The sequence below is a fragment of the Gossypium arboreum genome, chromosome 11, assembly GCF_025698485.1.
Source record: "Gossypium arboreum isolate Shixiya-1 chromosome 11, ASM2569848v2, whole genome shotgun sequence".
NCBI lineage: Eukaryota > Viridiplantae > Streptophyta > Magnoliopsida > Malvales > Malvaceae > Gossypium > Gossypium arboreum.
In genome coordinates, this window is record NC_069080.1 from 28210626 (window position 1) to 28236361 (window position 25736).

Genomic DNA, 25736 nt, shown 5'->3' on the forward strand with positions numbered 1-25736 from the left:
CTTGAGTTGCAATGTGGCGGGCTTCTAAGGCAATGGTTCCATCCTGACACGATAGTAGAAATGTATAAGCATCCTAATGCTATCACATCATCGTTAGCTGAAATATACTTTTAAGCTTCCACAATGTCTACCTCAAGTACTAACACAATTAAATCGACCTTCCCATATTTCCAACCCTAGACCATAAATACCTCTAACAAAAACCTTAAAAAACCTAAACCAAATCGAAGAGTAAAGGTGAAGATACGTCTCCCTCTAAAATCAGTTTATTCCAATAAATATGCTAGAAATAGACTTATTCACCCAAATATTTTTTAAAAAAAAAAAACTTTTTTTTTTAGCAAATTTAACCTGCTTGACTGCACTACACGAGGAAACATCATCTCCCGACAACTTTCCCAAAACCCACAAGTAAAAGGGTTACATAAAAAAAATCCCCTAACTCTTCGTATTTGTTCTTGAGCAAATTTATTATTCAGATTAACACTGATGAAAGCTTATTCAACAATAATTTTCTATTTATTTTATGTATGAACTTTTTCGCTTTTGAAAAGTAAACTAGCAAGAGCCAAGATCTCTTTTCTTTCTTTATAAATTATTTCTCCTCCTTTTTCTCTAGAATCTTTCGCATGAAGTCTGTCTAAGTTTTTTTTTTCCTTTTCTTCCTGTATTTCTTTTGAAGCCGCCTTATATGAAACTTATCCATTTTTTATAATCCATCCCGTTTCTCTGTTTCATTGAGATTGATATGTTCTTTGATTCAGCTTTGACCGTTGGATCATTCAGCACCAGGGGTTATTGATTGGATTTGCTTTCTGGGTTTTTAGTTGTTATTGGTTCGTTTCTGAGGGGTTTGAATCGAACTTTAAAACTTTAAAAAGCTTTAGAACTGATTCTGAAAGAGTTGGGTTTAATCATTGAGTTACTTTGAGTAATGTGAACTTTTGTCAGAGAGCTAGTAGGTGGCTTAAAGAGCAAAACACAAAGCCCTAGGAACAATAAGAAGAAGAAGAAGGAAAAAAAAAAAAACCAACTTTGTATGCTAAAAAGAATATATTGAAGTAATGCCGGTCGACTTAGATAATTCATCCACCGCTTCCGGTGAAGCTAGCGTCACGTCCTCCGGTAACCAAAACCCACTTCCCAAATCCACCGCCAAGAAGAAACGTAACCTCCCTGGAATGCCAGGTATACCTTAAATTAACTATCTAATGATAATCAATAAACAACCGGACTTTATTATGTTTTTTGTTTTCCTTTAATTTTGTTTTTTTAGGTTGCTACAGATCCGGATGCAGAGGTGATTGCTTTATCTCCGAGTACTCTTCTAGCGACGAATCGATTCGTTTGTGAAATTTGCAACAAAGGATTTCAAAGGGACCAGAATCTTCAGCTTCATAGACGAGGTCATAATTTACCATGGAAGCTGAAGCAGAGATCAAGTAAGGAAGTGAAAAAGAGAGTTTATGTTTGTCCTGAGATCACTTGTGTCCATCACCATCCATCAAGAGCTTTGGGCGATCTTACGGGAATTAAGAAACATTTCTGTAGAAAACATGGTGAAAAAAAGTGGAAATGCGATAAGTGTTCCAAAAAATATGCTGTTCAATCGGATTGGAAAGCTCACTCCAAGATTTGCGGTACTCGGGAGTACAAATGTGATTGTGGAACTGTGTTTTCCAGGTTTTTTTTGAAACAATCTAAAGCTTCATTTTGTATTGAAAAACAATTGGATATTGTTAATATTGTTGTTGTTGTTTTCCCCAGGAGGGATAGTTTTATCACCCACAGGGCTTTCTGTGATGTGTTGGCAGAGGAGAGGGCTAAAGCTCAAACACAACCGCAGCCTCAGAATCAGAATCAAACTGCCACCAAAGAATCCAACCCGAAACCTCACACTACGGATTCTTCACCACCATCTGCAGCTACACCGATATCGGTTTCTGCACCAGAATCAGGGAAAGTTCCAGCTCCAGCTCCAGCTGTGCCTCAGTTAAGTAGTGTGATATCTTCTTCAGCTTTGCCAATTCAAAGTTCTGGTAAGTAAGTTTTCTGCATTCTGGTTTTGTTTTAATTAAGCAAAGACAACGTTTTTTGTTGTTGTTGTTGTTATTATTGTCTTCGGATGAATCGTTGGACCTTAGTCGTTATTTGTCTGTTTCTGGTATTTGTTGTTATATGGTGGTATTAGTAGCTGGACTGGTGGTGAGAGTGAGATTTGAGAGGGAAGGAAAATAAGGTCATTTCTTGAACTTTGAAATTCAATCTTGATAAAAGACTAAAATGTTTCAAAAGCTAAAAGAAAAGAGAAGTGGATTTACTGAATGGAAATCATGATCGATTCTTGCTTTTTGCTTTAAAGTTCTTTTTCACAAAGATAAGTCTTTTAACTTTCCATGCTACTTTGTATTTAGACTTTTTAAGTCAGGTCCTCTAATGTTGTATTTGCCCTCTATCTTGGATATGTTATAGAGTTGCCTGAAAATCCCAGTCCTATCATGGAAGAATCTCTGGCTCCAGCTCCAGCTGCGGCACCAACAGGTTTAAATGGAAGTTGTAGTAGTAGCGCCAGCTTAGGTAGCAATGGCAGCAGCTGCAGTGTATTTGCTAGCTTATTTGCATCCTCAACTACATCTGCGAGCTTAAAACCTCAGCATCCTCCGGTTTTCATCGACTTATTTCAATCTGTAGGTCAACCAGATTGTCTTACTGACCTTGCTCCATCTCCATCCATTGAACCAATTTCTCTATGCCTCTCAACAAACCATGGGTCATCAATATTTGGGACTGCAGGGCAAGAGCACAGGCAGTACGCTCCACCACCACAACCTGCTATGTCTGCCACAGCACTGCTGCAGAAAGCTGCTCAGATGGGAGCAACCGCAACTAATGCATCCTTGCTTCATGGTTTTGGTATAGCTTCATTATCTTCATTATCTGCACAGCAAGATAATTTACAATGGGGTCAGAGAGAAGTTGAGCCTGAGAATACCTCTGTTGTAGCAGGGCTTGGCCCTGGGCTTCCTCGTGATGGAAGTTCAGGATTAAAGGAATTGATGATGGGAACTCCTGTGTTTGGTCCTAGGCAAGCAACTCTGGATTTTCTTGGATTGGGAATGGCTGCTGGTGGCAGCCCCAATGGTGGCCTGTCAGCTCTAATTACCTCCATTGGAGATGAACTTGATGTTGTTGCAGCAGCAACTTCATTTGGGGGTGGAGATTTCACCAGCAAGGACATTGGAAGGAGCTCATAACATGGGACAAATAAGAATTGCCAGTGCAGGGGTTAGCATCAAGCCATCAAAAGAGGCAGTTGAGGTCTTTTTTTTTATTGTTCTGCTGCCTTGTACACAACAAAGGCGAAAATGCCCGTCTGTGTAAAAGGTTAAATACTAGAACCAAATTTATTAGGATACCTAATGTATAAAGCTTGCTGAAAGAGTAACATCTCTAAAAAAATGATTTGGGTGAAGTGGAGACATTTCGACATTGTTTATCTTATATTTTATCAAAGCCTGGGAACTATAAGATGATCACTTAGCTATTCTTTCCCATTTTCTAAAAAAAAGAATTGAGAAGTGAATGAGCTGTAGTTTTCCATGAGGTAAACCAGATCATGAAAGCAAACGAGAACTCGGGGAGTTAAGCAAAACCCTTTTGTTTATTATCATATCATAAGCATGAAATATGGAAAATAAGTCGAATTGTTTAATTTGGGGTGGTGTCAATAATAAGTGGGCTGAGAAAACATAAGCAAGCTTAAATATTGGGTTGAAACTTCAAAAAGCCAAACATTTCCTTTACAATCCTACATATATATATATATATACAGTTGCAGTAAGAGATTGGTTCATTTTAGTTAAATTTTATTCATGTAAAGATTGTTAAGCTCTAATCAATTCCAAACTAGTTAATAATGTCTTAGAGGATGTTCTTCAACAAAAAAAAAAAAGTCATGGAGGATGGAGGAGTTGTTGAAATGATTTGAGGTCTGCAAAAGAGGGAAAACGTCTTACATTGTGGAGGGTCCTCCAACCCATATCATGGCTAGCTACAATATTAATGCAGACACTTGAGCACCCAAGTCAATGAATGTGATGATAAAGGAGAAAATTGCATGCCGGCTTTTTGGGTGTATATACCTTCTAAGCTCTCTTCAACGTCATTATCTTTAAAATAAAACAATTAACCAAATATAAAATTTATATTGAAAAACTCTTAAAAGGCATAAATTTAATGTCTTTTATGTTAAGTTGCTTTAGAGCTAGATTATCCACATAACATTGCAAAATTCTGTATATAAATGTGTATATGGTTAATAGATTAAAGACATTATGCTCCCTTTGCTTCCATTGACCAAATCTTGCTTCTCTTTGTTTTTCAATTTCAGGCAAAATAAAAATCTACCCTCTTTAACTTTTACTTGAATTTTACTTATTTAATCTTAGTGGTAGTAGTTAAGTAGAAGCAATATAATAAGCAACAAATGGTTAATAAAACATTAAATGAGTTGATTTCCCCTTAACAATAAAAATCTGACTTGTCTGGTTGTTCCTGGATTTTTAGCTGCCACAGCATCAATAATTTCGAATGGTTGGAGATGTAACTGTGAACCCCAATTTCATATACTGCTCCAAATTAGAAGACATGATATAGCAATACAAGGTAGATACAGTCAGCAACCACCATATTTCTCTGCATTTACGAATTCCATTTGGAGATGAATACTTCGTCATAAGCATGTGTCCTGTTTTTAACATTTGATTAGGTTTTCAAGAATACAAATACTAAGAAACAATTGATGACTCATCTCAGAAGCCCCTGGAACCATAATCTCTCTTACATGCTCAATACAATGACAGTCTACCAAACCATTGAAGAAGAAACTTGTTTCCTACTATCAAGAATGTTAGGACTAGTTTTTTTCTCAACTGCTCCAAACATGGATTTTCAAGGACCAATTTGTTGTTGGTATAAATTGGTCCCCTTGATTTCTTTTCTGGGTGTATGGGAATGCCAAGAAATCAGTTGGAAAATAGTTGTTGCAGGTTTTTGTTGTTTCTTCTTTTCTTCTCCATTATTGGAGGTGTTCTTGAAGCATGGCATAAAGCGAGTGTTACAAGATATTATGACTTCAAGGTGATGCTTAATGCAATCCTGTGCGGATAATAACGAGGCATTGATGCATCCATCCCTCTTTTCGCTGTTGCTAGAGCATTAATGTCTGGTTGTCGACTTATCAATTAAGCTGGGCCCTCATTATCATTATTTATTCTGCTTTTCAAATTTAAAAAAAAAAAATCTTGATATAACTATTTTCCTTGTAATGTCACTACCTAGAATAAGTAATGTTGAGGATTAAAAATAAAATTGCTGAACTTGATCTAGACAATTTTTTTTTTTCTGTAAAGTATAACTCATAATCTTCAATTTTCAGCTTTGCATATGAGTTGTGAGTTGTCTTTGAAGTTGAAATAAACCTCTCAGTGAGTTAACAGGTTCAAACAGCCTCTATTACAAAACTGTGCAAAACATCAACTATACTCACTGTCAATGGTATGTATCCTGGACCTACTATTTATGCTTGGGAAGACGACACTGTGGTCGTCAAGGTCTCGAATCTTACTCCATACAACATTTCAATTCACTTGTAAGAAAGTTGATCAGTAAATTTACTTCATTCTTTTTCCTCCTCTAGCTGTTTAGCTCACCATATTGCTAGTAAGCATAGGAGTGACATATGTTGGTTCGGTTTCTTATTAAAGGCATGGGGTCCGCCGAAGGCTAACATGCTGGTTTGATGGCCCTGCCTACATAACTCAGTGTCCGATCCAAGCAGGCCAGAATTTCAAATACAGGTTTACATTGTTGAACCAACGGGGCACACTCTTCTGGCATGCTTACATATCATGGCTAAGAGCAACGGTTCATGGTCCCCTCATTATCTACCCCAAGCAAGGAGTAGGTTATCCATTTCAGCCTCCCGTTGAAGAGCATGTCATTATACTAGGTAATCCATTTCGTATTCACCAAGCTACCTTGATCCGCAAGGATTCATCTGCATGTATCAGAAACTCGACATGATTTTAACCAAGCGGTGTTGTTTGGACAGGAGAGTACTGGCTTCGAGACGTCCAGGGCTTGGAAAGACATGTGAAAGAATCAGGAGGAGGTCCCCCAGGGTCAGATGCCTACACTTTGAATGGTCTTCCTGGTCCCCTCCATAACTGTTCTAGAGATGGTATATATGGTCTTTTAAATGCACTGAACAAACAAGTATATCTTAATTTCCATTACTGTTAAAACTACTGATGGTTGGTCTGTGGGGGGTTCTTTTCATTTAATATTGTGCAGATGTATACACCATTAATGTTTCAAAAGGGAAGAACTATCTTCTCAGAATCATCAATGCAGCCCTTAACATGGAGCACTTTTTCATGGTGGCTAACCATACTATGACTGTAGTGGAAACTGATGGAGAATACACAAAACCCTTCAAAACCACGTTCCTAATGCTGACTCCAGGCCAGACATACAACGTCTTGCTCAAAGCAGACCTGTCCATTGGCAAATACATGGCAATGGCCCCTTACATGCCAGCCAAAAACGTCCCCTTCTTGATGAAAACTTCTTGTGGGATTCTCCGTTATGCATCACCCACAGTGAAAGTAGACAAATTAGCTCAGAAGTCACGTGTGAAACGTCGATGACACCTCTTGAACCAATCATACCTAATGTAAATGACACTGCATCGGTTCAAGCATTCTCGGACCAAGTCAAAAGGCTATACCCAAACCACCAATGGTCCCCTGTTGATGTTCCTTTGACAATCGACAATTGGACTCAACGCGTTCAGCTGCGACGCACCTGACTCTGATAGATGCCAGGGGCCTGATGGGGGAATCTTTGCGGCTTCAGTCAACAATGTAACTTTTCGAAGACCAATGGTGTCTCTTCTGAATGCTTATTACAATAATTTACAAGGATATTATAGTACGGATTTCCCTGATAAACCAGAAAAGATGTATGATTTTGTAAATGGGGCTCCCAATAACATTAGTGTCGATACACAATCCGCAATAGGGACTCAAGTTAGTATCTTGGAACATGGTTGGGCAGTTCAAGTCATATTTCAAGACACTGGCACAGTAGGAACTGAGAAGCATCCCATACACCTTCACGGCTTTAGCTTCTACTTGTTGGGCACTGGTCTTGGCAACTATAACTCCACCACTGCACTTCTTAACTTGTACAATCCTTCCTCCCTATAGGAACACAGTGGGTGTGCCAGAAGGCAGATGGGCAGTCATTCGATTCAGAGCTGATAATCCAGGTGAATTTCATAGCTAAAAACCATAAAATTTTTCATTCAGTTTTGTTTTTATTTTGTCACCTTGATTACTTTATTAACTGTAATGAATAATTCAGGAATGAGGTTCATGCATTGCCATCTGGAAGTGCACACAACATGGGGACTGTCAATGGCTTTTCTAGTGAAGAATGGGAAAGGCAAAATGCAGAATTTGCCACCTCCACCTCCTGATCTTCCACTCTGCTGATCTGTAAATTTGTGCTGGGTTTTCCCTTTCGTACCATTTATCCCATTTTATTTTTATGTTTGCTAGTACGTAGACTATTGCCCAAGTTATATGAAAATAATGGATTTGTTTGGTTATTTGTTGAACTCAAGTAATGTAATTCCAAGAATAGTTCGACTTTTGTAAACCGTAATGGTTTATTGGGCTTCAGGACCATATAGACAACGAATAAGATGTTTAACTGGGTGTTTTCCCTTTTCTTTCCTATTTGGGCCAAATAATCCATTAATGGGCTCCATTGATTTTGGAGCATTTTTTTTACCATTTCTTATAGCCTTTAGCATTACGCAAAAAGAAAAAAAAAAAGAAGAAGAAGCTTTTAGCATTACTCAACTGATTAATTGATTGATGTAGCCCTTTTTATTAGTATCATTTAATTGATTTTTTTTTAGAAAGAAATTTTGATATCCAATAGCTAAAACTTATATCTAGGTAGAGACAAAACTTTTGGATGAGGCGACTCCACCACCACAACCTTGCTGTACCCCAAACCTAAAAAAAGAACGGACCTCGTCGCTCTTCAACTCCCCGCTTCGCTAACCCTCCATTTGTTTATTGCACCCACCCGTCCACGCCCCACCTTTGCTTAATCTATATTATAAAAATAGTCAGTCACCAACCTCCCACTGACCGTCACCTCATATCTCACACTCTTGTTGTGGGTTCCAATTTTTCTATAATAAATAAAATACCATCAAAATATAAATATAAGTTGAAGTAATTATAAATATTAAAGTATTAAAATAGATAGTTAAAAGTTAATTATAATACAAAATCAAACTATTACATTATAAGTAGGTTAGAAATTAATACAATTTAATCTAAAATTAATAAACTGAGCAAAACTAAAACTCACTTATTAACAACTGCACTTGAAGAGTTGAAAACTTACACAAAAAATTAAGCATGCAAGTATAGAACATAGTTACTCACAACTTTCATATATTTTTTCTATATAAAATTAATCATTTCTTATAACTTATGAACCATAATTTAATTATGGTATTAATATTTTCTATTAAATCTATTTTTTTTTCTATTAAATCTAGGTGGAAGAACTTGAAATAAATACATTTAAGTCCTAAGAATAGAGGGTTGGGTTGGGTACGTGTCCAAGAATGTATCACGTGTTTATCCTCAATACAGCGCTTGCCCTGAAAAAGTGAAACATCCGCAGCATCCGCAGAGCCGAAGGGAGAGGGAGAGAGGGAGAGGGAGAGGCAGCGAAGAAGCTCCGGAGATCGTCGATTCTCGTTTAGGTCTTTCTTCGGAGCTTCTTTCTTCTTTCTTTCTCTTTGCTTTCTTTCCTTTTTGTCTCTAACATTCAGGTGTCGAATAATACCAGATTAAGCCGCTTCAACAGGTTCTTTTTTTTTCTTTCATTATCAAGTTCTGCATTTTATTTGGCTATTGTCTGTAGTTTGTAGGTAGTTGTTGAGAGTTCTAGTTTTTGTGAATTATATTTCTCAGCATTTAGATTCTTTAAATTACCTACGTTTTTTTTTTCTTCTTTTTTGATGATTAAAAATTTAAAATTATCCATGTGTTTTTGTCATTGATGTATGCAGAATTCATATGTTTTCTTTTTATTGTATGCCAGAAATATTTAACTTTAAAAAGGCATTTGTACACTTAAGCTATGTTTTGGTTACTCGTTTCTTCTAATGCTCAAAAGTTGCTAAGAAAAGAATAAAAAACAATGTATCCAAAACCATTTTTCATGAGTAATATTATTATTTTTGTTAAAATCCAGTTAATATATTATTATTATTTTTTGATCTAAATGCAATTTGAATAATTCTTGAGCCATGTGAGTAGCTTAAGTGATTTCAACTCTTCCCATTCTTTCCTTTTTGTTGTTGAATTTTGTGAGCTTATGCATCTTTGCTACGCTCCTAAAGCCCAAACCTTAATGTACATAATACATATAATATAATATACCTCTATTTTGTCTGCTATTTCAGGTATTGAGACAAATATGCTTCCTTAGAGGAAATTGCTGGTAGGTGGTTACACGCGTGTCAACGTATAGCCTTTTGTTTGCAATACAAGGTCTGGTATTCTCTCAAACGGTGGTTGAATTAAGGGAACTTGATATAAGGGTTAAAGATGCCAGCAGTTGTGTTTTCTAAGCTAAAACCTGTTGTATTTACTGGTTTTCAAAGGTCTCTTACAGGAAAACAAGTTCCGTTGTCCGACTCAGCAAGTTCATTGCTTAGACAGCTCAAATTTTTGTCTGTGAATTCAGGGTTGATTCAGTCTTTCTCTTACTCTGGTAAATCTCTATCTGATAATAGTTGTATTCGGAACCTGTTTTGTCTTAGGGCAAAAACAATGGCTGTGTCTAGTTCCAAGGCTGTTTTCGGAGATGTTTATATGGATGAGTTGGTAGCAAGTTGTGGGAATGGCTTGGACTTCTTGAAACCTAGTGGGGTTTATTTTGCTGATCGAAGTCAAAGCAGTTGCCAAAAAGCTAGCCTGATTTTGAGAAAGCAAGAACAGCGCAACAATCGTCTTGTTTGTGGGTACAATTTTTGTGACGCAGTGCAGAGAAATACCGGATATAATCTTCCTTTTGGTCCAAGGATGAAAAATATCCACACATCATCTTTGTCTTGTACCTCTTCTAGGGCAGCTCATGATTTGTCATTTGATGGGAGTTCTAAGGATGAACGGGCTGCAAGTTTACCTGTAAAGAATGTCCTCTTATCTTCAATTTATTTTATATGTTACCATTTGTCCCTTCTTTTAACTTCTTTTTTTAATTTTACAAATTATATTTGAGTAGTAATCTACAAATACAATAATCTTTATACTTTTCTGATATTAGCTATTCTCAAGCATTTTAAGACGATATCTACACATGTACTTATTTTCCACCGTTTGGTTCTTTGGTGTTGATTTCAGAGCTATTCCAAACAAGAAAAGCTTTAGACTAGTTTCAGGGTCTTGTTATCTCCCACATCCTGCTAAGGAAGAAACAGGAGGAGAGGATGCTCACTTCATTTGTGCCAATGACGAAGCCATAGGGGTAGCTGATGGTGTTGGTGGCTGGGTGGAAGTTGGCGTTGATGCTGATGAATTTGCCCGTGAACTTATGTGTAATTCAGTGGCAGCAATTCAAGATGAACCAAAGGGTTCCATTGACCCAGCCAGAGTATTAGAGAAAGCCCATTCAAGCACAAAATCACAAGGATCCTCAACTGCCTGCATCATTGCCCTTACAGAGGAGGTTTGTTTTCTTTTGTTAATAAAGATGAGCAGAGACAATCTTTAGATGAATTTTCATTGACATTTATTGATGAGTCCACTAGGATATGATACTTACAAGGAAACAGAAAAGCTTTCTTAGATTCTTTTTCATTGTTCTTCATGATTAACTTGCTATTGGTTTTTATGATTTAATAGGTGTGGTGAGCTCTACCTAACTTGTTCCGCAAGTTTTTTAGCTTATTATGCCCACATCCAAACAAAGAAAGAAGAAAATTCATTTTCTTAAAATATCAGACTTTATTTCTTCAGGAAAAGTAGTTAAGCTTTTAAATTTTACTCTTGGTAAAGTTGTATGTTGCAGAGTTCCTCTATTCCTGAGAACTGAAGTCCTAGCCACATTATTAGTTATTTTGTGAACTTAGCAAGAGCATTTGACTGCATGAACACATGAACCTATTGAAATATCTGTCTTTTCTTATTTACATTCATCAGTTTCCGTATCTCAATCCGTGTTTTAGGTGGATCGACTGCTATAATCTCATTCCTTGTCTGTATACTGGAATATGACTTGTTTTTAATGGCCGTAAAGAATTGATCTAGCTTGATTTTTAGAGCTCATTGGATTGCTCAGTTGCCCGAATCTAAAAAGGTCGATAAGATTTTAGCGATCAAATTATATCCCATATGATATCATGTAGTTTACTACTCTCAACAGGGGATACATGCAATAAATCTGGGGGACAGCGGTTTCATTGTGGTTAGGGATGGCTGCACCGTCTACCATTCCCCAGTCCAGCAACACGGTTTCAATTTTACATATCAATTGGAGAGTGGTGACGGTGGTGATCTACCAAGCTCTGGTCAGGTTAGTTGATGTTTTATGATATTCCATTTTGATACAAGGGATTGATAGCAGTGTTCTTTTTTATTTCCCTCCTTTTTGACCTTAAGATAACTTTGAATAGGATAGGAACTCGTGGCTTGCTTTCCTCGGTTTTTAGGATCTTTTATCGCTAAATGGTTAACTTTAACTAAAAGTAAAGATTGTTTAAGTTTTAATTGTTGGACCTCATGTAGCTGCATTCTTAAATGGTTTCACTGTGGGTGTTAAGAGTTATTATATTCATAATAATTGCTTATATCTTGTGAAGGCAGATATCAATTTTCTATTTTCCTTTCTTTTTCTACTTATGTTTGATGGGATGATGATTTTGGGATGTTGTCTTCCATAGAAGATATGAAGCTATTTTACCTATTCACAGTCCCTAATCTATCATTGTTGGAATAATGTGGCCAGGTTTTCAAAATTCCTGTTCTGTCAGGTGATGTGATTATCGCTGGAACAGATGGGTTGTTTGATAACTTGTATAATAATGAGATTACTGCTGCTGTTGTTCATGGTTTAAGAGCTGGCTTCAATCCCCAATTGATGGCTAAGCAGATAGCAACATTGGCTCGTGAACGAGCTGTGGATAAGAACCGACAGACACCGTTTGCCAAAGCAGCTCAAGATGCTGGGTTTCGTTACTATGGTGGCAAGCTTGACGACATCACTGTTGTTGTGTCGTATATTGCTGGCTCTTCCAATACGTGAAACCTAGTGAAAGAAACATTCATATTGGCCTTTCTTTATGCACTTGTGATTCACGAGAAGTTTTGATCCTTGATTTTTGTTCAATAAGTAATTCCGTCGTTCCTCCTTTAACAACTTTCATGGATTTTATCTTCCTTGTTGATATCATTTTTCTTAGAGCAGGTGAAAGAAGGGGCGGAGGGAAATGGTGAAAGAAAGCCAAAGAGCTTATTGAAGATCAAGACCCGAAAAAACCATAGATTTAGAAAGCTTTTCACAGACGCTAAACATGGAATCTAATTACCTAGACTTGATAGCATAGTAGGGCAGATCTTATTCACTACTGCAAAACCATCTGCGAATGGATTAAGACTAAATCAACCACACTTTCTTTGCAGCCCTTCTGCGGTCACGGCCCTCATCGCCACCTCCTTCCGTTTCTTTTTCCTCTGGTTGTCCTCTTTGTTTCTCCCTCTCCCTCCAACCCTTTGCTGCGGCTTCTTCTGCTCTCCTTTGCCTTTCTTCTTCCTGTTTCCAAGCTTCCTCTTGCTCTCTCCTTGCTTCTTCTTCTCTACTCTTCTTTGTCTCCCTTCTTGTAGCTCCCTCTTCCTCTTCTCTCCTTCGAGCATCCTCTTCCTCTCTCCTTCTGGCCTCCTCTTCCTCTTCCGTCCTAGCTTCTTCTTCCTCCTCTCTCCTCCTGGCCTCTTCTTCCTCCTCCTCTCTCCTTCTGGCCTCCTTTTCTTCTCTTCTCTTAGCTTCTTCCTCTTCCTCTCTCCTTCTCTTAGCTTCTTCCTCTTCCTCTCTCCTTCTGGCCTCCTTTTTTTCTCTTCTCTTAGCTTCTTCCTCTTCCTCTCTCCTTCTGGCTTCCTCTTCTTCTTCCCTTCTCTTTTGGGCCTCTTCTTCCGCTTTCCTCTTAGCTTCTTCCTCCTCTCTTTTCTTTCTGGCCTCCTCTTCCTCCTCTTTCCTCCTGGCTTCTTCCTCTTCCTTCCTTTCCCTTTCAATTTCCTCCATCATCAATCTTTCCTCTTCCTCCGCACACGATGTACAATCTAATATCACCGATTCTCTCTGCGGTTTAAGAAGCTGATCGATTGTTGCGTTGGAGACATTGAAAGACAAAGCCAATATCTGTTTATCCATGATCCTTAGCGCAGACTTCTTCCCCACTAGAAATTGAGGATGGTTTCGCTTTGTTGTTAATGTGCTAAACCCCATGAAAACAAAAGAATCATTGTTGAATGACATCTGAGCCATTGGATGAAACCTTGGCACCGCAAATATATCGCCTTCCTTCACTCTATACCTCATGTCCCTGCACTCACATTCCTTGGCATTGCTTGAACAAACCACCCGAACCATCCCCTGACCCTGCAACACTATTGCTATCTCGGAAGCTCTTGGATTCCAATGTGGCGCCATCATTGAACCCTTCAGAGAGAAAAAAATCACACCATTATAATGGATCTTCTTTAACTCCGCCGAATGCTACTATTTAAGAGAACTTGTAGTAAAAACCAACCTTTGTCAAGTTCACCATGAAAAGTCCAATGTTGGAATGTTTCAATATATGCAAGTCTTTCCTGTCCACTGTTAGGCTCCACCCGTTACAGTTCTCGAAATCTGGATCTGCTTCTAAAACATTGTATGCTCTCATTTTCTTCTTCGTCTTCTTGCCATTGATAGAATGGAAGAAGCCATCCCTATTGCCCCCTAGAAAGGCTTTCAAGAGTTGAGCTTGCCATTCCACTAACATCTTCCCCTCCTTTTGCACTGCATGAATTATAGCAGGTGGCTTGCTTGCTCTCATTATTTCTATCACATCTTCGGGTACCTTGAGACACAAGTTTCCAATGTATACACATATTAATAGAATTATGCAGGAAAAAAAACTAAGACATTCTACCACTTAAAATCATACCTTAAAAGCTGCTTGGAGTACTCTGGTATCAAAGCCGAGAACGACATCAGTAATGCTTGAGTATGCCCCAATGGATGGCTCCTGGATTTTGTTAAATTCACAGACCAAAAAGTCCTAACATTATAAGCCGACAAGAAAGGGAAAACAAATGGATAAAAGAGATAGGTAAGAAGGTCATACATATATGTCATCTTCTGCGTTAGTGAAGATAGCATAAATCCTAAGCTTCTCTCTTTCAGCCTCTAAGCTGCTTTGTACATAGAAAGCCGATCCTTCAGGCAACCTATATACATCTCCTTTCCGAAGGTTCACATCCCTCATATCATCATCATCAGTCCAACTCAAAGTCCCACTCCCTATACCAAAATTTTCAGCTCAAAACCGAGAAGCTTACACCATAAATTCATTAAAACATGCAAGTACCTGTATGGACGAAAAAAACCATGTTTGCATGTAGCAGAACTGGAAGAAACACGGAGTTAGGCTCCAGGGTGATGAATTGAAGATGGTATGGCCCTTTTGTTCCATCAGTGACTATAGCAGCTGAGATTTCTCCATGTTCTGTCTGAGTTAAGAGCTTCCTGTCGTGCTTAAGAACCAACTGACCCACGGTGGAAGCATGGCGATGCGAATAAGATTCGACACTCAGGAAGGTGGGGGAAGCAAGAATAATGCTGAAAACTGCGAAAAAGGAAAATGGGGAAACCAAGGTTCCCTTCAACCTCAGCATTGTTTAAAGAGGATAGAGATGAGAATCTAGACACTGATGTTCTGATTGCTGGGTGGGAAGATGGAAAGAGTTGGCTTAGTGTATATAGAAGAAAGTGGGTGATCGGGGTTAGATACGTAGTGTTATGGATGGACACGTGCAGGGCCATGCAACAGGTGGCAGGAGCTTAAGACAACTCTTCCTGCTGGATTACAAAGTTGTTAAGGTCCAACTAGAGAGAGAGAGAGAGTGAGAACATTGTATTGCAGAGGATCGATAAAGTTTGAATAGACAACACCACCGCATTTGAATATTACCAAACATATATCCAAAATTCAATTGATTTTAATTTTATTTAAATGTATTTGATAAGGTGCCATGTTCGTAAATTTAAAAGAAAAAAAAATCAAATTATAAATTGTTGTCACGGATTAATAAGTTACTGGAAATGGAATTAAAAAAAAAGTTCCACAAGCTAGATTTATAAGTTGTCAAATATCCAGTCTCCGTACATTCACCAACAAGACAGTTTTGAGTAGTACCAGATCCCTCGCTTTACCAAACAAAATATCCAGTTTCCGTACATTCACCAACAAGGCAGACCAAGCTCTTTTTGTTTGATTCTACCTTTTTCACAAGGAAAATTTCATACAATTTCGATTTTTAGAGGGTTGTAATCATACACCAAGTAATATCTAATCATGTTGTTTCATTTTATATATTAAATATAAACTTGGATCAAAATCTGAATGACTGTCCAATCAATTACATCAATACCACAATCTGACCTGGTTGAGAGTTGTTTCGGTTACAACGTTAAGAGTCTTAAGGGTTTAGATTAGTAAGAAAACAAATGTCCTATTAGGTTATTGGCCAACGCTAAAAAAAGAATATTACTAGACGGAATACTGCACTGCCTGCACCAAGTTATCTCTGTAGATTTCCTACTAACTATTACCCTCGACAACTGAAGAGGGGTTCTCTTGTTCAAGCTTAGTAAGAGCATCCGGTCCACAAATCCGCATCAATTCCTCCTGATATACGAGAAACAAATCATATTTGTAAATAATATATTCAAAAATATATGCACAAGGAAGAACTGATTGCAACACATTGGACGGATGATAGTAGTACTAGTGTCTAATGATCAGCAAGGTTCAAGCAGGAGGAAAACGACAAGATCTGAAGTAAAGGGTGCAGCTATTTATATACCTTAATTGAACTATTTTCTGATGAAAGCTTCTCACATTCATCAGAAAGCTTCTGTAGTTCCCCTCTAAGGGTGCAGTTTTCGTTCGCCAAGTTTTCCACCCTTGCTTGTAGCTCTTCACACTCCGCCTAGGGAAACACCAAATACAAGCGCACCAGGTCTTTAAGATTCGAAACATAGCTAAAAAAATACTTATAATCCTAAATCATAGGTAGAGGAACAAATATAAAACAGTCTACCTGCTTTCGTAATCTTGATCTCCTGGCAGATTCCCTGTTAGACTGCTTCCTTTTCTGTCTTTTCAACTCACGCTCATCCTGCACAAACCAACAGCTCCAATTTAGTTCAAAACATGAAACTGAAGAGGTAAGTCGCATCCAAAATGCTCTACCTACTTAAAAGGACACAATAGTGGAGCAAATAAAGTTACACTACAAGGAATGAGGCAGGTTTTTAACAACTCAAGAGCAGAATATTGGATTGCAAATGGAGCAAATAGTAATGATTAATGAATGAACAAGCAAAATAGGAAACAAAAATCAACAAGGCTCATACTTGAATCCACTGGTCATGCATTACAACTCCAGAAGCAGCTGCAGCTACAGCACCAGACGCGTTGGGTCGCATTTTTGCAGCTCCTGTGGCAGCAGGGGCACCACTCCATATGTCAATCCCAATATTCAAGTTAGTTCCAGGAATAGGGACTACGGGTTTCCCAGGAACCAAAGCCACAGCAGTATTACTCTGCATATTGGCTGGTACAAAGAGTGATTTGTAATTAGAATATAAAATCAAACCCATGTTTAGTATCATAAGTACACTTAGAAAAAATAAAGAGAAACTTTTTTTCTTTTTTTCAAAATAAGCTGAAGCTTCTTTGATTGATTTATCCAACAATAAAAGCCGAAATTAGATAAGGAAACTTAATATACCATCTGCAAGCATCTGTCCAAAGCTTCCCTTTTTCGCAGCAGCAGGTTCCTAAAGAGAAAAAGAAGGGCACATAATTACTAGAAAGAACAATTCATCATATTAACATGCTAGCCAGTAAATCATCCGTGCCGTTGATGACAACTAAAAAATGACAATTACGCACATACTTGTTGATTATTCTCATCGCTTCCATCTGCTGTACCCTCACTGCCACTTTCACCACTGTTAAGAAAGCGATTGAAATTAGGAAAGGCATGTACAAAAAAATCAAAGAAAATTCTTTAATCAAAATCCGTGTTGAGAGTGAATGTGAAAATTGTTTGAGGAAAGATTGGAACATCAAAAGTCTAGTACACCTTTGAGAACCGCCATCTTTTCCAGATCCGGAAGCTGCCTTTCCACTCTCTTCAACCTTGCTTCCTGAAGTTCCCTTGGATTTTTTGGTGGCACCTCGATCCTTGTCATCAGCACTCTTCTCTTCATGGTCAGCATTATTTGGTGCAGAACTTGGAGCCTATAGAAAAAATTGCCATGAGGAAAGGGAATTTATTTTATGAACAACTGGGAATATACTGCAAGAGGAAAACACATAAAGAAAGAAAAAAATCTAATATTACGATGGCCATATTAGGATGTGCATATACTCCCCCTGGAGGATATATAACTGGATACGGAACTGGGGTGCCGTATGGAGGCATTAAAGGATGCTGAAAGATAATCAACAGAAAAGAAAAGTAAGAACCTTACTTGAATCAAACATTGAAAGAAACAAATGATTAGGCAATAGTGATTTTAAAAGAGGAATCACCTGGCCTCCCCATATATATGGATGCGGAGTTGTTGAAGCAACAGTTGAGGCAAAAAAGGGAGGTGGAGTAGCTCCGGCACCATAATAAGCCTAAACAAGAAGATGAGTTGTAAGCTCTAACAATTATTTACAGGACAAAGACATTTTTAGTAAACTTCATCAATGTGATCAACAGTTGAAAAATAAGACAAACCATAAGACTTATGTACTATACAAACCTGCATCTGGCTTGACCAATCAGGATATGCAGGTGTCGTAGGCATCTCCTATAAGTAAAAAGTAGAAAAATCAGTAAAGCTCAACCGCTTGCTAGTGATGAGAGAACATGAATGATATGGGCACATTATTTGTTCTTTTCTTTGGGTGGAGATAAGGCAAGAATGATATACCTGAGCTGAAGCAGTAGGTTTAGAATGCTTGGCAGGTGAGCTCTCTTCTTCTGTTCCCATAACCACTTTGGCAAACTTCTTAATTTCAGCAATTTTAAAATAAAATTTGATCGTCAATGACTTTTATGAAGCACCTGTGAATCCAAAACCAAGTAAACAAGTATATCAGAGATGAGAGATCACAAGAAATTATCTACCAATGACACAACTAACAAGGAGGGGGAGAAAAATGGGAAACTATAACTAGCTATCGGGAATATGTAGGAACATCATTTATGAGCCCATGGAGCATAAATCTAAATAGATTTCAGGCAGCATATTATCATGAATGGACTACAATGAGAAAAATAATCGAACCGGACTCAATGCTCCGCAACATTGTAAACAACACTCACATGATCCAACAAAAAGACAAAACTTACCCTAAAATATTGAAAACAAATTACAACAGTTTCAAAATAACTTAAAAACCATTTAAAGAAAGCTAAAATCTAGAAATAAACTTGTTACTTTTTAAAGATCTTCTGTTATCTTGGTCACATCTCCAGCAGCGAATAAATACAAAATGATACAAATTAGGTTGTTAATTTACACTTCCATATAAACTAACTTAAAGACAAATCACACATTCTTGTCCTAACAAGTGAAGCACTCAGAGGAAAGCATCATGTTTGTAGCTAATTTAGCCATATGCAAAATAGAGGTAGAGTATCAATCGTTTCCATAAAGCGACAACCTTGAAATATAAAGTAATTCTTTAATTCTAATAATTTGTTAATTAACTCCAATTTGTTCCCTACAAAAGGAAAAATCCGACTTTTTCAACAATTCCCATATTAAACAAAAAATTAGAAGGAAAAAGAAAAAGAAAAATCAGTAGAAATTGGCGGTATCTGTTTTAAATAGACCACAGCTAAAGCTAGTCAACAATTAGCCCTCTTAATTCTTCATGCAGATTATAGTAAAAACCTAACGTTGACCAGCAATTGTCGTATTACAGCTGGAATCCATACACCTTCTCCACATGTTAGAAAAAAAAAGAAAGAAGAAGAGAACATACATTATCAGTGAATGGATTCTTAGTTTCTTACTGATGAATATGCTAAAGAACTGGGTTTTTTTTGTTTTTTCCCAAAATAGTAAAAGCTAATTTTAATCTTCAAGCCAAAACCACACGATTTCCCATAGGCATAACACAGGCAAAACTTAAAAGAAACAATATAAAGATAAAAGTTGAGAGAAGAACGAGTAAGTAATACTAATCCAACTGATAAATCAAAGTTTAAAAAAAAAAAACAAGAGATAAGAGAAAAAGAAAGAAATCCTGAAACAAATTTATTAATGGCATAAATGAACAGAAATAGAAGGAAAGAAATTTAGCTTCTAAACGCTTTTAACATTACTTATAAAAAACACAATATTAAGAAGAAGAAGAAGAAGAAGAAGAAGAAAGAAGAAAGAAAGACCTGCTTTCATGGCGTTGAAAAGGGTAGTAAGGAGGAAGTCCAAGTGGAAACACTTTAAATAAATAAATAAAAAGGGGATATTACCAAGAGAAAGACATTTATTTGTATAAACAATATTTTTTTTTTTTTGCTTCTTATATTTCCTTATCCGACGGCTGAGAATAAAGAATAAAAAAATCGTACGAGAAATTGAAGTACAATGTTCTTTGTTTAGTTTGGAAGGAAAGAAAAAGAAAGAGAAGAGAAAGGGGGGTGTCAAGTTTTATAGCGAAACTACATCGTTTAGGTTTGAACTTTTTTCTTTTTGGTCTTAAGGTTATTATCCGTATAGGCTTGTGTGGCTTCCACGTCACTGAAACATTATCCATTTATATCGCACCGCCTTTGACTTCATTCTTATTGGCTTTCAGGCTTTTATTTTTTATTAATTTAGCCGTACTTGATGGGGCATGGTTCCTGCTGGTTTCACCATTTAGCAGATGGAAATTGGTCCCTCTCTCAGCCGGACTAAGCCCAACCACGCTTCCCATTCACGAAATAAGTACATCTCTTGAAACAAAAGACAAAAACTTTGATAAAAGCTTTATGTATATTTAATTATATCTTTGACTGTTTCTGAGGTGTATATATATAAAAAGCATTGATGTCCAATTGACAGTTCTGTGAAGTTTATGTTTACTGAAAGAAGGGCATAAGCCATTCATGTACATTTTGTACCCAAAACATGATAAGCCATCATCCTGCCTGATCAATTCGATAAGCAATCATCGAAGCAGATGAAGAATGAGGTATAAGACTTCGATTTCCTCCCCTTGTCGTTACACTTATTTGTAACATGCCCGGTATCGACTGACTCTTCCTCTGCATGGCTTCCGGAACGATCAATTTCCATTTGCTTAGGAGGTGTAGTCTCTGGTGGGCTACAGTTGCGGAGGAAGTTGGTAAGAGAGGCAGTGATTTCCTTAAATTCTGGTCGAATCTTCGGGTCCTCTGCCCAACAGGACTGCAGGAGAGATACAATCTCTGTTGGAAGACCTTCCACAGAAGGCCTTTCGTTCTGAGGATTGCAAAAGGGATATAGTTAGAAATTGTTAAAAATTATTGACATGAGAAATGAAAGTTCAGCTTGCCTTTGCCGCTGCATATGCCGCTGTTACATTATCCCTTCCCTTGAATGGAGCTTTGTTCGTCAGTATCTCCCAAAGAACAATTGAGAAACTGTACACATCGACTTTGTGGTCATAGTGTTTCTTTGCTCCGATTGGGAGTGGATCTCTGCTGTATATCTAATTTGGATAAAAGAAAAACAAGTTAGGCATTACCAGAAAACTAGGAAGATAAGCCACTACTAGATTAATTTAGAACCATTATAAGAAAAGCACCTCAGGAGCCATCCACCGGTAAGTACCAGCCTCACAGGTCATTCCACCCAATACTTCCTCTCTAGCTAGTCCAAAGTCAGCCAGCTTGATGCACGTTCTATCCTCGGAGAGAAGTAAATTGCCTGTCATGAGATTAAAGGATATATAAGAAACAGACTGTCTTCTGGCATAATATTTTCACTCAATGTTGAGGTGTTTGTCTGTTGATGAAGTCAATCACAATAAAAAAGTACTGCAATGTCTAAATGCTTAGTATCAGCTTCTAAAGTCCTTAGGCATTTTAATGCATATCAGCGAAAACTTTCCGTTCCAGCACAATCTATACTTTGTTTGGTCACCTGACATTACTAGCATAGTCAGTTTATCATATCTGTTCAGGAAAACATGAAATTTTGCTGTATCTTAAGTCTTGGTCAGTGCAAGCAAGTGAAAGAATAAGCATATCATTAACTGTTTACCAAATAGCAGCAACTAGAATATTGAGATGAGAATAGAATGAATTACTTGGCTTCAGATCACGATGAATAATGCCATTGGCATGCAGGTATTCCATAGCTCGGGAAATACCCAATGCAAGACGTAAAGCAAAATCCAGTTCAAGACGCTTGGGGCGCATGTTCCACAGATACCTCTGAAGTGTATCACCTTTCATGAGTTCAGTAACTATCATCATAGTCGGCTCCAGGGAACAGCCAACAAACTGCTTCAGCAAAACATATCTGAATTAGAAGGACAAGGTAATTTAATGCAAATATGAATAGCAGTTTCAGAGAATAATGTAAGTTAAAATAGCCACAAATATCAGAGTGCCGTATGAACATCTTCCATAGATGGCTATATCATTGACATGCAGGGAGACAGTATCCTCAAACCAAATCCAACAACTTAGTTTGCTTATGAAGCCTGTTAGCAGGTTGGCTAGTGAGGAGGATACGGCAATATACTAGCAAACCGTAATACTAAAACTTAATCACACGTTGCTGGCTGTTGGGAGCTTGAAATGGAAGAGAGTGAAGGTGAAAAGGTAAAATTAGACATACACTAAAAGAGGTAAAGGGTAAGTTTTTAAAAACCTTTACAACATTTTCATGGTCCATCCTAGACAGCAGGAAAACCTCCCTCTGAAATTTCTCCTTATGCTCGCGAATTACAGCTGATGGATTACTTGGCTGAATCATCTTCACAGCAACAGGTTTGGATTTGTAGCTTGAACAAAATGAAGTAACCATCAGTGTCACGGATCCAAATTATTCGTTAACAGAAAATTGAAATTTATTGCAGCAGTATAGCCTTCTAGAACACCACATTAAGAGCAAGCATCCAATCAAATTTGCACAATGTTAAACATAATATTGCAGAATTACTAAGCATGGGCACAAAGGTATTGTTTTGTAATCGGAAACAAATAAACTTTGCCTCTTTTCTCATGCATAACTGTTAAAATACAGGGCAATGAGGAATTCATTTACCACAGCATCCATAATAGAGAGGCTGCTTTAGCACGCAAACAATATCAAAACAAGATAGCATCGAGGGAGTTCAACTTCATTGAATTCGACATAAAACATAAACGATATTGTTTGATATTGACATACAACCGGCTGCTGAGGAAATTTGACACTATATCCAAGGATGTCCTGTCAACTAGCATTTAATCATAATCGATTGGATGATGAGTCCTTTAAACGTCAACTATGCAATTCCACTGCAGTTCACATACACGTGGCGCTAATAACATCTAAATGTAATTAGAATCGATCGCAAAGTGATTTGGTGATGAGTCCTTTAACCGTCAACTATGCTATTAACAAAGGTTCCACTGCAGTCCACATACACGTGGCGCTAACAACATCTAAATGTAATTAGAATCGATCGCAAATTGATTGGATGATGAGTCCCTTAACCGTCAACTATGCTATTAACAAAGGTTCCACTGCAGTCCACATACACGTGGCGCTAACATCATCTAAATGTAATTAGAATCTATCGCAAATCGATTGGATGATGAGTCCTTTAACCGTCAATTATGCTATGAACAAAGATTCAACTGCAGTCCACATACATGCGGCGCTAACAACATCTAAATGTAGTTACAATCGATCTCAAAATCTTTTAATTGTCAACTATGCTATTAACGGAGATTGCACGGCGGTTCATATTACTTGTGATGTTATCAGCTAAAAGCTGTTAGAATCTAAAACTTCATCAGTGTTCTCAAATCTCAAGTATAAACAACTAGCTAAAGTAGTAATGATGTAGCTTATACAAATGCAGTGCAAATTCATAATCAACCAATCATGTTTCCAACTAAAAAAACTATATGACGAACACAATAGTCCTTCAATGATCTATCACGACTTGATTCTAGAAATGTTTCTTTAAAATGCAGCAAAACAAGGAATCGCAAGTCTATTTCCTTGGAACTTGAACGAACTCAAAGGGACCCCAAAAGAGAAGAAAAATCTTGAACACTAAACATAGTGATAAACAAATCAAGAGCATCTTACAGACCCTAAACTAAAAGGAATCCATATACCTTTACTAAAAGAACCCAATTTTTTTTAATCAAGATATATATATATGTTTGATCAAAATAGCACTAAGATCAGACTTAAACACACCAAGTAAACAAGCCCTTACAGAAACAAGATAAACCACCTTAAACCCCTTGAAATTTTTATCAGTCCAAGAAGACAGAATTCAAAAGAAAGATGAAAACAAAATTGAATTCAAACAAAGGAGAAAAATCCAAACAAGCCCACAAAAGCCAAAAGAGCATGAAAATCCAAGAACATGCAAAGAATGTGATTAACCTAATGAAGCCAGTATCAAGAAAACCAAAATATAAGACACCCCAAAAGAAAGGCAAAAGAAAAAAAAATAACTGAAGAGAAAAAAAATATGAAAAAGAACTCACAATCCTTTATGAACAGTGGAGTAAGAGCCTTCACCGATCATTTTGTCAAGCAAAACAAGACGAGGATCAATTAACAAGCTTTCATCAATCTGGAAGGCAAAACTATTGTCTGAATCATCATCTGCTTCTACTTCTTCCACGTTATTATTATAGTACATTGACGTCAGCTTGAACAATGTGTCACCAATATATTGAAGAGGGTAAGGTAAAGACAACTCTAACTCGTCCCTTTCTCTTCCTTCCATTGCTGAAGCTTCCTTTTTGTAGTTTTCTTGCTGCATTACACAGTAAAGAAAAAACAAAAAGGCTGAAAAAATGACTTCTTTTATGGCCAAAAATTCCTGTATATTTATATGTGAAATCAAACAAAAATAAAACAACAAAAAAAAAATGATTTTTTTTAATTATTTATATTTATTTATGAGATAAAGAGGAAAGGATGGGTTTTGGCCCTTTGGGTGGGTTTTAAAAACGAGAGGGAAATTATGGAAACTATTTTTTTTTGTATTGTTTTTATGGAAAGTAATTAAATTTACTCATTTTTATTTTGGTTCTGGTCCATTGAGGGTTCATGAAGCATTTTGTATCTGCATATGTGACAGAGTTTTAGAGGACAGATTATTACCTTTTTCTGTTACTTTGATAAATATGGAAATTGTTTTGAAAATAATGGAAGTTTTTGGACTCAAACATTAATAGTGGCAATCAAGGAAATACAAATGGCTTTTATATTATGCCTGATTCCCTTTTTTACATTTACTCTTATTCTATTTTGAGAGTTTTTACAATAAATGTTTTAAAAAGCACTTACACTACATAATCATTACATCTTAAATTTATAAAAATATTTATTAATTAATATTTAAAGCAAGTAAATGATTCCTAAAAATAGAGTAATTGAGTTTTGTACTTTTCTAAAGTTAATAAATAAAGATAATTAATATTGGTATTAATTATTTCAGTTAATAAATTATATATGTTAATTTATGATTGGTTAAATTTAAAAACTTGTTAAAATTATAATAATCTAGACAAGTTCTAAAATTCCCAAATATATATAATAAATAAAACTAGAAAAATCTTAAAATTTTAAAATACAATAAAAATCAAAAGTATTAAAATTTCCAAAGTTTTGAAAAATATAAAAAAATTCAAAATTGTAATCAAACTTTAAAAAATTCTAAAAATTCTTTAAATTGGAAAAAATTAGAAATTCAAGATTTTAAAATTTTAAAATTTTCCAAAACTTTGAAAAAAAATTCAAAACTTCTATAAAAGAAAATATTTTGACTTTTTTTTTCCAAAAATGGTATCAAATAGCTTTTAAATTTTAATAATTTGGCCGTTGTGGTTCCATCGGAATTTGTATGTCTAGAAGGGAGTGATGTGCCAAGCTCTTATGTTTTGTTTGCAGACTCTTTTTTGCAAGATTGGGGTTGTTCGCAATTGTCCTTTGAGCACTTTCAGAATACTCGTTAGTTGGGCAGGAGGATTGATTGGGTTTGGAGTTGCCCGGTGGGTTAAGTGTAATGTTGACGCGAAGATGGCTGCTCGTCGTTTGGGTGGGTTAAGTGTAATGTTGATGTGGCGTTGTTTTAAGGTGAGTGTGCAACGAAGTGG

At 36.8% G+C, this 25736-nt stretch overlaps 5 protein-coding genes and 1 pseudogene across 8 annotated transcripts; 3 read left to right on the forward strand and 3 right to left on the reverse strand.

The window, feature by feature from the left end:
- The first annotated feature begins 339 nt into the window (after positions 1-339).
- On the forward strand, positions 340-3528 carry LOC108465019 (zinc finger protein GAI-ASSOCIATED FACTOR 1-like). Its single transcript, XM_017765320.2, has 4 exons — positions 340-1188; positions 1287-1683; positions 1768-2039; positions 2473-3528. The coding sequence occupies exons 1-4, from the start codon at positions 1065-1067 to the stop codon at positions 3252-3254; spliced, it is 1575 nt and encodes a 524-aa protein (XP_017620809.1). The 5' UTR covers positions 340-1064; the 3' UTR covers positions 3255-3528.
- A 1479-nt stretch (positions 3529-5007) lies between these two features.
- Positions 5008-7779, forward strand: LOC108465025 (laccase-6-like; annotated as a pseudogene).
- A 708-nt stretch (positions 7780-8487) lies between these two features.
- On the forward strand, positions 8488-12519 carry LOC108465033 (probable protein phosphatase 2C 80). The gene is made up of 6 exons (XM_053020883.1): positions 8488-8961; positions 9563-9832; positions 9923-10298; positions 10522-10830; positions 11527-11676; positions 12109-12519. The coding sequence occupies exons 2-6, from the start codon at positions 9708-9710 to the stop codon at positions 12403-12405; spliced, it is 1257 nt and encodes a 418-aa protein (XP_052876843.1). The 5' UTR covers positions 8488-8961; positions 9563-9707; the 3' UTR covers positions 12406-12519.
- A 93-nt stretch (positions 12520-12612) lies between these two features.
- Positions 12613-15116, reverse strand: LOC108465032 (vicilin-like seed storage protein At2g18540). The gene is made up of 5 exons (XM_017765331.2): positions 14726-15116; positions 14483-14658; positions 14303-14383; positions 13904-14215; positions 12613-13812 (listed from the first exon to the last, which is right to left on the reverse strand). The coding sequence occupies exons 1-5, from the start codon at positions 15030-15032 to the stop codon at positions 12757-12759; spliced, it is 1932 nt and encodes a 643-aa protein (XP_017620820.1). The 5' UTR covers positions 15033-15116; the 3' UTR covers positions 12613-12756.
- A 505-nt stretch (positions 15117-15621) lies between these two features.
- On the reverse strand, positions 15622-20009 carry LOC108465023 (G-box-binding factor 1). Of its 4 annotated transcripts, none has more exons than XM_017765324.2 (12): positions 19818-20009; positions 18352-18485; positions 18181-18228; positions 17963-18052; positions 17772-17861; positions 17511-17668; positions 17322-17376; positions 17154-17202; positions 16777-16976; positions 16461-16538; positions 16224-16349; positions 15622-16045 (listed from the first exon to the last, which is right to left on the reverse strand). In XM_017765324.2, exons 2-12 carry the CDS (start codon positions 18409-18411, stop codon positions 15959-15961), a joined length of 1041 nt encoding a protein of 346 aa, XP_017620813.1. In that variant the 5' UTR covers positions 18412-18485; positions 19818-20009; the 3' UTR covers positions 15622-15958. The 4 variants fall into 4 exon arrangements, with proteins under 4 accessions (XP_017620813.1, XP_052876842.1, XP_052876840.1 ...); XM_053020882.1 differs by lacking the exon at positions 19818-20009 and adding an exon at positions 19755-19769; XM_053020880.1 differs by lacking the exon at positions 19818-20009 and adding an exon at positions 18862-19440.
- A 378-nt stretch (positions 20010-20387) lies between these two features.
- LOC108465028 (serine/threonine/tyrosine-protein kinase HT1-like) lies at positions 20388-24537 on the reverse strand. Its single transcript, XM_017765329.2, has 6 exons — positions 24117-24537; positions 22273-22405; positions 21704-21899; positions 21200-21321; positions 20948-21103; positions 20388-20874 (listed from the first exon to the last, which is right to left on the reverse strand). The coding sequence occupies exons 1-6, from the start codon at positions 24395-24397 to the stop codon at positions 20566-20568; spliced, it is 1197 nt and encodes a 398-aa protein (XP_017620818.2). The 5' UTR covers positions 24398-24537; the 3' UTR covers positions 20388-20565.
- Between the last annotated feature and the right edge of the window lie 1199 nt (positions 24538-25736).